The sequence below is a fragment of the Coregonus lavaretus genome, assembly GCF_964263955.1.
Source record: "Coregonus lavaretus genome assembly, chromosome: 8".
Classification (NCBI taxonomy): domain Eukaryota; kingdom Metazoa; phylum Chordata; class Actinopteri; order Salmoniformes; family Salmonidae; genus Coregonus; species Coregonus lavaretus.
The window spans coordinates 3371626-3383970 of NC_139995.1; the positions used below are offsets into that span (position 1 = coordinate 3371626).

The 12345-nt window shown below is 42.3% G+C and overlaps 1 protein-coding gene across 1 annotated transcript in view; it reads right to left on the minus strand.

Annotated features, from left to right (window-relative positions):
- LOC311133416 (receptor-type tyrosine-protein phosphatase T-like) overlaps positions 1-12345 on the minus strand; it is a gene marked incomplete at both ends in the record, with an annotated part of 396537 nt that overhangs the window by 210491 nt on the left and 173701 nt on the right. Inside the window, one exon of the mRNA XM_084166909.1 lies at positions 10842-11138. Within this exon, the coding sequence (XP_084023035.1) occupies positions 10842-11138 (297 nt within the window). The remainder of the gene's footprint in view (positions 1-10841; positions 11139-12345) is intronic.

The window sequence follows — 12345 nt, forward strand, 5'->3', positions numbered from 1 at the left end:
ATAAATTGATTTGCATTTTAATGAGGGAAATAAGTATTTGACCCCCTCTCAATCAGAAAGATTTCTGGCTCCCAGGTGTCTTTTATACAGGTAACGAGCTGAGATTAGGAGCACACTCTTAAAGGGAGTGCTCCTAATCTCAGCTTGTTACCTGTATAAAAGACACCTGTCCACAGAAGCAATCAATCAATCAGATTCCAAACTCTCCACCATGGCCAAGACCAAAGAGCTCTCCAAGGTTGTCAGGGACAAGATTGTAGACCTACACAAGGCTGGAATGGGCTACAAGACCATCGCCAAGCAGCTTGGTGAGAAGGTGACGACAGTTGGTGCGATTATTCGCAAATGGAAGAAACACAAAATAACTGTCAATCTCCCTCGTTCTTGGCATCAACTCAACTCGCCGTGTTTGGAGGAGGAGGAATGCTGCCTATGACCCCAAGAACAACATCCCCACCGTCAAACATGGAGGTGGAAACATTATGCTTTGGGGGAGTTTTTCTGCTAAGGGGACAAGACAACTTCACCGCATCAAAGGTACGATGGACGGGGCCATGTACCGTCAAATCTTGGATGAGAACCTCATTCCCTCAGCCAGGGCATTGAAAATGGGTCGTGGATGGGTATTCCAGCATGAAAATGACCCAAAACACACGGCCAAGGCAACAAAGGAGTGGCTGAAGAAGAAGCACATTAAGGTCCTGGAGTGGCCTAGCCAGTCTCCATACCTTAATCCCATAGAAAATCTGTGGAGGGAGCTGAAGGTTCGAGTTGCCAAACGTCAGCCTCAAAACCTTAATGACTTGGAGAAGATCTGCAAAGAGGAGTTTGACAAAATCCCTCCTGAGAAGTGTGCAAACCTGGTGGCCAACTACAAGAAACGTCTGACCTGTGTGATTGCCAACAACGGTTTTGCCACCAAGTACTAAGTCATGTTTTGCAGAGGGGTTAAATACTTATTTCCCTCATTAAAATGCAAATCAATTTATAACATTTTTGACATGGGTTTTTCTGGATTTTTCTGTTGTTATACTGTCTCTCACTGTTCAAATAAACCTACCATTAAAATTATAGACTGATCATTTCTTTGTCAGTGGGCAAACGTACAAAATCAGCAGGGGATCAAATACTTTTTTCCCTCACTGTACCTATGGAGATTGCATGGCTGTGTGCTCGATTTTATACACCTGTCAAATCAAATCAAATCATATTTTATTCGTCACATGCGCTGAATACAACAGGTGTACCTTACAGTGAAATGCTTACTTATAAGCCCTTAACCAACAATGCAGTTTTAAGAAAATAGAGTTAAGAAAATATTTACTAAATAAACTAAAGTAAAAATAAATAAATCATAATTAACACAATAAAAAAACAGGCTATATACAGGGGGTACCGGTTAGTCAAGGTAATTTGTACATGTAGGTAGGGGTAAAGTGACTATGCATAGATAATAAACAGCAAGTAGCAGCAGTGTAAAAACAAAGGGGTGGGGGGGTGTCAATGCAGTACACTTGCCGTGTGGTAGCAGAGAGAACAGTCTATGACTTGGGTGACTGGAGTCTTTGACAATTTTTTAGGATTTCCTCTGACACCGCCTAGTATATAGGTCCTGGATGGCAGGAAGTTTGGCCCCAGTGATGTACTGGGCTGTATGCACTACCCTCTGTAGCGCCTTACGGTCAGATGCCGAGCAGTTGCTATACCAGGCGGTGATGCAACCGGTCAGGATGCTCTCGATGGTGCAGCTGTATAACTTTTTGAGGATCTGGGGACCCATGGCAAATCTTTTCAGTCTCCTGAGGGGGAAAAGGCATTTCCGTGCCCTCTGTACGACTTTCTTGGTGTTTTTGGACCATGACAGTTTGTTGGTGATGTGGATACCAAGGAATTTGAAACTATCGACCCACTCCACTACAGCCCCGTCGATAAGAAGGGGGGCGTGTTCAGCCCTCCTTTTCCTGTAGTCCACGAACAGCTCCTTTGTCTTGCTCACGTTGAGGGAGAGGTTGTTGTCCTTGCACCACACTGCCATGTCTCTGACCTCCTCCCTATAGGCTGTCTCATCGTTGTCGGTGATCAGGCCTACCACCCTTGTGTCGTCAGCAAACTTAATGATGGTGTTGGAGTCGTGCTTGGCCACTCAGTCGTGGGTGAACAGGGAGTACAGGAGGGGACTAAGCATGCACCCCTGAGGGGCCCCCGTGTTGAGGATCAGCGTGGCAGGTGTGTTGTTGCCTACCCTTACCACCTGGTGGTGGCCCGTCAGGAAGTCCAGGATCCAGTTGCAGAGTGAGGTGTTTAGTCCCAGGGTCCTTAGCTTAGTGATGAGCTTTGTGGGCGCTATGGTGTTGAATGCTGAGCTGTAGTCAATGAACAGCATAAACACATATCCTTTTTGTCCAGGTGGGAAAGGGCAGTGTGTAGTGAGATTGAGATTGCGTCATCTGTGGATCTGTTGGGGTGGTATGCGAATTGTAGTGGGTCTAGGGTTTCCGGGGTGATGTTGTTGATGTGAGCCATGACCAGCCTTTCAATGCACTTCATGGCTACCGACGTGAGTGCTACATGCCGGTAGTCATTTAGGCAGGTTACCTTCACTTTCCTGGGCACAGGGACTATGGTGGTCTGCTTGAAAGATGTATAGTACCAGTCAAAAATTTGGACATACCTACTTATTCCAGGGTTTTTCTTTATTTTTTACTATTTTCTATATTGTAGAATGATAGTGAAGACATCAAAACTATGAAATAAAATTGCTAAACAAATCAAAATATATTATATATTTGAGATTCTTCAAATAGCCACCCTTTGCCTTGATGACAGCTTTGCACACTCTTGGCATTCTCTCAACCAGCTTCACCTGGAATGCTTTTCCAACAGTCTTGAAGGAGTTCCCACATATGCTGAGCACTTGTTGGTTGCTTTTCCTTCACTCTGCGGTCCAACTCATCCCAAACCATCTCAATTGGGTGGAGGTCGGGGGATTGTGGAGGCCAGGTCATCTGATGCAGCACTCCATCACTCTCCTTCTTGGAAAAATAGCCCTTACACAGCCAGGAGGTGTGTTGCGTCATTGTCCTGTTGAAAAACTAAAATAGTCTCACTAAGCCCAAACCAGATGGGATGGCATAACACTGCAGAATGCTGTGGTAGCCATGCTGGTTAAGTGTGCCTTGAATTCTAAATAAATCACAGACAGTGTCACCAACAAAGCACCCCCACACCATAACACCTCCTCCTCCATGATTTACGGTGGGAACTACACATGCGGAGATCATCCGTTCACCCACACCGTGTCTCACAAAGACACGACGGTTGGAACCAAAAATCCCAGCATTTGGACTCCCAGACCAAAGGACAAATTTCCACTGATCTAATGTCCATTGCTCGTATTTCTTTGCCTAAGCAAGTCTCTTCTACTTATTGGTGTCCTTTAGTAGTGGTTTCTTTGCAGCAATTTGACCATGAAGGCTTGATTCACACAGTCTCCTCTGAACAGTTGATGTTGAGATGTGTCTACTTACTTACTGTTAGCATTTATTTGGGCTGCAATTTCTGAGACTGGTAACTCTAATGAACTTATCCTCTGCATTAGAGGTAACTCTGGGTCTTCCATTCCTGTGACGGTCCTCATGAGAGCCAGTTTCATCATAGCGCATGATGGTTTTTACCAAATAGGGCTATCTTCTGAATTTCCCCCCTACCTTGTCACAACACAACTAATTGGCTCAAACTCAATAAGAAGGAAAGAAATTCCACAAATTAACTTTTAGGAAGGCAAACCTGTTAATTGAAATGCATTCCAGGTGACTATCTCATGAAGCTGGTTGAGAGAATGCCAAGAGTGTGCAAAGCACACATCCTGGTAATCCGTCATTTTGCACGTCTGGTAGGCTCGTGTTACTTGGCAGCTCGTGGCTGGGTTTCCCTTTGTAGTCTGTAATAGTTTGCAAGTCCTGCCACATCCGACGAGTGTCAGAGCCGGTGCAGTAGGATTCAATCTTAGTCCTGTATTGACACTTTGCCTGTTTGATTGTTCATCTGAGGGCATAGGGGGATTTCTTATAAGCGTCCATATTAGTGTCCCACTCCTTGAAAGTGGCAGCTCTAGCCTTTAGCTCAGTGCGGATGTTGCCTGTAATCCATGGCTTCTGGTTGGGTTATGTACGTACGGTCACTGTGAGACAACGTCGTCGATGCACTTATTGATGAAGCCGGTGACTGATGTGGTATACTCCTCAATGCCATTGGATGAATCCCGGAACAAATTCCAGTCTGTGCTAGCAAAACAGTCCTGTAGCATAGTATCCACGTCATCTAACCACTTCCGTATTGAGCGAGTCACTGGTATTTCCTGCTTTAGTTTTTTGCTTGTAAGCAGGAATCAGGAGGATATAATTATGTTCAGATTTGCAAAATGGAGGGCAAGGGAGAGCTTTGTACGTGTCTCTGTGTGTGGAGTAAAGGTGGTCTATAGTTTTTTTTCCTCTGGTTGCGCATGTGACATGCTGGTAGAAATTTGGTAAAACCGATGTAAGTTTGCCTGCATTAAAGTCCCCGGCCACTAGGAGCATCACTTCTGGATGAGCATTTTCTTGTTTGCTTATGGCCTTATACAGCTCGTTGAGTGCAGTCTTAGTACCAGCCTCGGTTTGTGGTGGTAAATAGACGGCTACATAAAATATAGATGAGAACACTCTTGGTAGATAGTGTGGTCTACAGCTGATCATGAGGTACTCTATCTCAGGCGAGCAATTCCTCGAGACTACCTTAATATTAGACATCGCGCACCAGCTGTTACTGACAAATAAACACACACCACCACCCCTCGTCTTACCAGACGTAGCTGTTCTGTCCTGCCGATGCACGGAAAACTCAGCCAACTGTATATTATCCATGTCGTCATTCAGCCACGACTCAGTGAAACATAAGAAATAAAAAAATGTAATGTCCCTTTTGTAGGATAGTCTCGAACGGCGCTCATCCAGTTCATTCTCCAGTGATTGCACGTTGGCCAATAGAATGGATGGTAGAGGCGGGTTACCCACTCGCCGACTAATTCTCACAAGGCACCCTGATCTGCGACCCCTGTATTTCCTTATTTGGGCCTTGTCTGGGAGCAACATTATGTCCTTTGCATCACACTCATTAAATAAAATTATCTTCGTCCATTTCGAGGTGAGTAATCGCTGTTCTGATATCCAGAAGCTCTTTTCGGTCATAAGATACGGTAGCATCAACATTATGTACAAAATAAGTTACAAACAATGCGAAAAAACACACAAAATAGCAACAACAAAAAAAATCTAGGGGGTGGATCAGCTTTAATATTGCAGATAGATTGTAACTTCCATCAATGTAATTGTCTGCATCACTTCCAATCCCCCATATGTTTGTTTTTCTTGCAAATATATATATATATATATATATATATATATATATATATATATATATATCTATACATATACATACATACATATATACATACATACATACATACATACATACACATACATATACATTTCCTTAAAAACAAATATATTTCCCTCTATTACTTTCCAACCCCACCACCCCTTCCCTAATTGGTGTAAACTAGTGAACAACAATGCTTAGGCCTCTACTTCCACCTTATTTACATTTACATTTGAGTCATTTAGCAGACGCTCTTATCCAGAGCGACTTACAGTTATTGAGTGCATATATTTTCATACTGGTCCCCCTTGGGAAACAAACCCACAACCCTGGCGTTGCAAGTGCCATGCTCTACCAACTGAGCTACACGGGACTGTAGAGCTTAACATACTATATACACTTTATGGACACAGTCAAATTTTACAATAATTATATTTTGTTTGTTTTTTCTCCTGAACTTCCTCTACCCTCTACCTCTCCGATCATTTTCATGATGTCTATCCGGTTTGCTTCTATATGCCATATCTTTCTAACTGTGCTCTTTCACAAAAGGTGGTCCTCTGTAGCTCAGCTGGTAGAGCACGGCACTTGTAACGCCAGGGTAGTGGGTTCGATCCCCGGGACCACCCGTACACAAAAATGTATGCACGCATGACTGTAAGTCGCTTTGGATAAAAGCGTCTGCTAAGTGGCATATTATTATTATTATTATAAAAGCTCTCAACCTATAACCTATATACTTATTATGGACACAGTATGCTTTACATTAGTTATCTTGTTGTTATTAGTTGTTGTTAGTTGTTATTAGTCCCATCCTTCAGTTCCATTCAACACCACCCATCTATCTCTTAACATCATCCATATAGCATTTCTATTTGCCATATATTTTTCAACTGTTGTACTGTGATGTTTTACAAAAGTTCTGAACCTTTCTATTATCATTGTTTCTACAGATTGTAAATTGAAAATATTTTTTGGGGCTAAAAGTATTATATTATTGATCGATTGACTATGACTTTTCAGATCACCCAGTAATGCTATCTGCAGGGTTAGCTCCAGGTAAATATTGCAATCCTTCAGCCATTCCTGGACCTGTGTCTAAAAACAAGCTACAAATGGACAGTCCCAAAACAAATGATCTAATGATTATGTCTCTTCGCAGCAAAATCTGCAGAGCTGGGAAGATTGTATCCCCCATATAAATAACATTCTATTGGTAGCAATAATTTTATATAATAATTTAAATTGAAAAATTCTAAGTTTTGAATCCGGCGTCGTTTTGCGTATCAGTTCATAAACACTATGCCATGGGATCGGTACGTCAAAAATCTCTTCCCAAGTATTTTGCAATCTATATGGGACGGCTGTCAATCCTTTGGTTCTTAATTGAAACTGGTTTACTTTGTTAATTATAACAGTTTTCTTTAACCAATTATGTTCTTTAATGCAAGGCCGACAGGCAAGTTCCTTACATTTTCCCCCTTCCACTTTCCTCTTCCATTTTTGCGGTAATGCTGCAATTATTTGGTTGTAATTTTGGGTAGCACAATTGGTTAGGAGCCCGTAAAACGGCAGCCATCCCCTACGGCACAATTCTCATCTACGGGTGTGGCTGAAATAGCAGAATCCACTAATTTGAAGGGGTGTCCACATACTTTTGGGCATGTAGCGTAATTCAGTTTCATCAGCGAGGGGATAGAGGAACTTTTTAAAAGCCCAGTGCAGTCTAACGTGATTTTCCTGTGTTTTATATAATGAACAAAAATATAAACACAAAAGGCAACAATTCAAAATATTTTATATAAGGAAATCAGTAAATACAGTTGAAGTCGGGAGTGTACATACACTTAGGTTGGAGTCATTAAAACTCGTTTTTCAACCACTACACACATTTCTTGTTAGCAAACTATAGTTTCGGCAAGTCGGTTAGGACATCTACTTTGTGCATGACACAAGTACTTTTTCCAACAATTGTTTACAGACAGATTATTTCACTTATAATTCACTGTAACACAATTCCAGTGGGTCAGAATATTACATACACTAAGTTGAATGTGCCTTTAAACAGCATGGAAAATTCCAGAAAATGATGTCATGGCTTTAGAAGCTTCTGGTAGGCTAATTGACATAATTTGAGTCAATTGGAGGTGTACCTGTGGATGTATTTCAAGGCCTACCTTCAAACTCAGTGCCTCTTTGCTTGACATCATGGGAAAATCAAAAGAAATCAGCCAAGACCTCAGAAAATAAATTGAAGACCTCCACAATTCTGGTTCATCCTTGAGAGCAATTTCCAAACGCATGAAGGTACCACGTTCATCTATACAAACAATAGTACGCAAATATAAACACCATGGGACCACGAAGCCGTCATACCGCTCAGGAATGAGACACGTTCTGTCTCCTAGAGATGAACATACTTTGGTGTGGAAAGTGAAAATCAATCCTAGAACAACAGCAAAGGACCTTGTGAAGATGCTGGAGGAAACAGGTACAAAAGTATCTATATCCACAAGTCCTATATCGACATAACCTGAAAGGCCGCTCAGCAAGGAAGAAGCCACTGCTCCAAAACCGCCATAAAAAAGCCAGACTACGGTTTGCAACTGCACATGGGGACAAAGATCGTACTTTTTTGAGAAATGTCCTCTGGTCTGATGAAACAAAAATAGAACTGTTTGGCCATAATGACCATCGTTATGTTCGGAGGAAAAAGGGGGTCGCTTGCAAGCCGAAGAACACCATCCCAACCGTGAAGCACGGGGGTGGCAGCATCATGCTGTGGGGGTGCTTTGCTGCAGGAGGGACTGGTGCACTTCACGAAATAGATGGCATCATGGGGAAGGAAAATGATGTTGATATATTGAAGCAACATCTCAAGACATCAGTCAGGAAGTTAAAGCTTGTTCGCAAATGGGTCTTCCAAATGGACAATGACCCCAAGCATACTTCCAAAGTTATGGCAAAATGGCTTAAGGACAACAAAGTCTAGGTATTGGAGTGGCCATCACAAAGCCCTGACCTCAATCCTATAGAAAATGTGTGGGCAGAACTAAAAAAGCATGTGCGAGCAAGGAGGCCTACAAACCTGACTCAGTTAAACCAGCTCTGTCAGGAGGAATGGGCCAAAATTCACCCAACTTATTGTGGGAAGCTTGTGGAAGGCTACCCAAAATGTTTGACCCAAGTTAAACAATTTCAAGGCAATGCTAGCAAATACTAATTGAGTGTATGTAAACTTCTGACCCACTGGGAATGTGATGAAAGAAATAAAAGCTGAAAGAAATAATGATCTCTATTATTCTGACATTTCACATTCTTAAAATAAAGTGGTGATCCTAACTGACCTAAGATAGGGAATTTTTACTACGATTAAATGTCAGGAATTGTGAAAAACTAAGTTTAAATGTATTTGGCTAAGGTGTATCTAAACTTCCGACTTCAACTGTAATTCAATTAGGCCCTAATCTATGGATTTCACATGACTGGGCAAGGGTGTAGCCATGGGTGTGCCTGGGAGGGCATAGGCCCACCCACTTGGGAGCCAGGCACACCCACTGGGGAGCCAGGCCCAGCCAATCAGAATGAGTTTTTCCCCACAAAAAATACTTTATTACAGACAGAAATACGCCTCAGCACCCCCTCAGATGAAGAAGCTGGATGTGGAGGTCCTGGGCTGGCATGGTTACACATGGTCTGCGGTTGTGAGGCCAGTTGGGGGCGGCTTATGGTAGAGAAACAAATATTACATTCTCTGGCAATAGCTCTGGTGGACATTCCTGCAGTCATCATGCCAATTGCACGCTCCTTCAATTTGAGACATCTGTTGCATTGTGGTGTGTGACAAAAACTGCACATTTTAGAGTGACCTTTTATTGTCCCCAGCACCAGGTGCACCTGTGTAATTATCATGCTGTTTAAATAGCTTCTTGATATGCCACACCTGTCAGGTGGATTGATTATCTTGGTAAAGAAGAAATGCTCACTAACAGGGATGTAAACAAATTTGTGCTCACAATTTGAGAGAAATAAGCTTTTTGTGCATATGGACAATTTCTGGGATCTTTTATTTCAGCTCATGAAACATGGGAGCAACACTTTACATGTTGCATTTATATTTTTGTTCAGTATATATATTTCCACATTATGAGGTTGGAATAATACTGTGCAATTGTGGAAATTAGTATAATTCCCTTTTAGTGTAAGTGCTGTTTGAAAAGAACGCCTGAAATTTCAGGCTGTTTTTGTGGGATGGAGTTTTGGCATGCATGGTGACATCACCAGGAGTTAATTTGGTTAATAGACCAATAAAAATAGTTTTAAAATCTCTCTGCCAATAACAGCTCGTTTCCAGTTTTCCCCTCCCCACTCAGACCACTCCCAGACAGTCCTAGCAAAATGCTTGCTTGAGACATTGCTCATGCTAAGAAGCTATTTTAGTTTATTTTTGACCATTTTGATTGGAAACAATCACAGTAAGGTACTTAACTGTTACCCAAAAATGATTTGATATTGAGATAAAAACGGCTGCATTGGGCCTTTTAAAACTGAAAGCATATTTGTGAGACGGTGCATAGCTCTATAAAACTAATGTCATTACCAGTGCAATTAGCACAGCTAAGAACAAACATTACAATCCAGAGATTAAAGATTGTTAGCTAAAAAACATTTAACACAATTTTGCTACTCTCAACTAGTTTGGGACCTCATGGGAGGTTGGGACTGTGTTTATTAAAAACATCCTCAATGATAAATGAAAAGATACAAAAGTCTTTATGGAATGAGGATATCATAGTGCAGGGATAATGGCTAGGTCTGCTGAGTTGTAGTTTATACATTACATCCAGTCATACAAATACATTGTATTCATTTGTGCTTATTAATTCATGCTGTGGTCATATTGGATTTTTAATACTCTGATAATAGGGCTATAATCAGCGCTCATTATACAGTTATTATAAGTGTAACCAATCATAATTGTGGTTTTAATTAGTGGAACAACAAAGGTCTTACTATGTTTCCATTAGCTTGCGGTTCTATCAAGCTAGTGCCTTGACTGCAAAGCATTGTCTGTTTGAATACATGTAGATGTATGGAACAACAACAATATGGCAGCCATCTTAAGCCATCAAGGAGCCTCTTCCAAGAAGTAGGCTATCATGATCTAGCCTACTGTGACATATAATATTTGAAAAGACAACATTTCACTGGCCTGGCAGGCTAGTTTGGCACATTTTCAACTAGCCTGGTCAAAAAAGTACTAGCCTTGGGCTAGTGGACTAGTGTAATTTCCATCCCTATATATACAGGCAGCATGTCTATAGTACACCCCATGCATGTATTTGAACTAGGAACAGGACAAGACAGGACAAAACAGTGGAACCAAGACAATACCACTCTAAAGACAGAAACACTCTGACACTCACCATCCTCCTCCGTCTGCTTGACGATCTCCTCGCTCTCCTTGCTGCCCTCAGGGTTGGCAAGGACCAGGCGAAGGCGAACGGTGACGAAGGGCCTCAGGCCCCGCAGGGTGTAGTGGGATGACGTCTGGATCAATTCCTCGGCCGCAAACTCCTGCTGGTTGAACACGTACTGGTAATGCACGGTCAGATTGTAGCTGTGGCAGCGAGTCACGGCGTAGCCAAACATCTCCCACTGCAGGGTGAGCTGGCGGGCCCGGATGTCCACCACATTGACATTCTGAGGCCCGTTGACTGGGTCTGAAGGGAGAAGGAGAAAGGGAGGAACAGGGGTTAGAGATTGTGAACAAGTCCTCATATCCAACCATTGGCAAATTAAGAGGAACTGCCTTAGTAATAGTATTAGTATTAGTATTAGTCAGTGGTGGAAAAAGTAAAAGTAAAGATACCTTAATAGAAAATGACTCAAGTAAAAGTGAAAGTACAGTGACGGAAAAAAATATTTGATCCCCTGCTGATTTTGTCCGTTTGCCCACTGACAAAGAAATTATTCATCTATAATTTTAATGGTAGGTTTATTTGAACAGTGAGAGACAGAATAACAACAAAAAAGTCCAGAAAGATGCATGTCAAATATGTTATAAATTGATTTGCATTTTAATGAGGGAAATAAGTATTTGACCCCCTCTCAATCAGAAAGATTTCTGGCTCCCAGGTGTCTTTTATACAGCTGAGATTTATACTCTTAAAGGGAGTGCTCCTAATCTCAGTTTGTTACCTGTATAAAAGACACCTGTCCACAGAAGCAATCAATCAATCAGATTCCAAACTCTCCACCATGGCCAAGACCAAAGAGCTCTCCAAGGATGTCAGGGACAAGATTGTAGACCTACACAAGGCTGGATTGGGCTACAAGACCATCGCCAAGCAGCTTGGTGAGAAGGTGACAACAGTTGGTGTGATTATTCACAAATGGAAGAAACACAAAATAACTGTCAATCTCCCTCGGCCTGGGGCTCCATAAAAGATCTCACCTCGTGGAGTTGCAATGATCATGAGAACGGTGAGGAATCAGCCCAAAACTACACGGGAGGATCTTGTCAATGATCTCAAGGCAGCTGGGACCATAGTCACCAAGAAAACATTTGGTAACACACTACGCCGTGAAGGACTTAAATCCTGCAGCGCCCGCAAGGTCCCCCTGCTCAAGAAAGCACATATACAGGCCCGTCTGAAGTTTGCCAATGAACATCTGAATGATTCAGAGGAGAACTGGGTGAAAGTGTTGTGGTCAGATAAGACCAAAATGGAGCTCTTTGGCATCAACTCAACTCATCGTGTTTGGAGGAGGAGGAATGCTGCCTATGACCCCAAGAACACCATCCCCACCGTCAAACATGGAGGTGGAAACATTATGCTTTGAGGGTGTTTTTCTGCTAAGGGGACAGGACAACTTCAACGCATCAAAGGGACGATGGATGGGGCCATTTACCGTCAAATCTTGGGT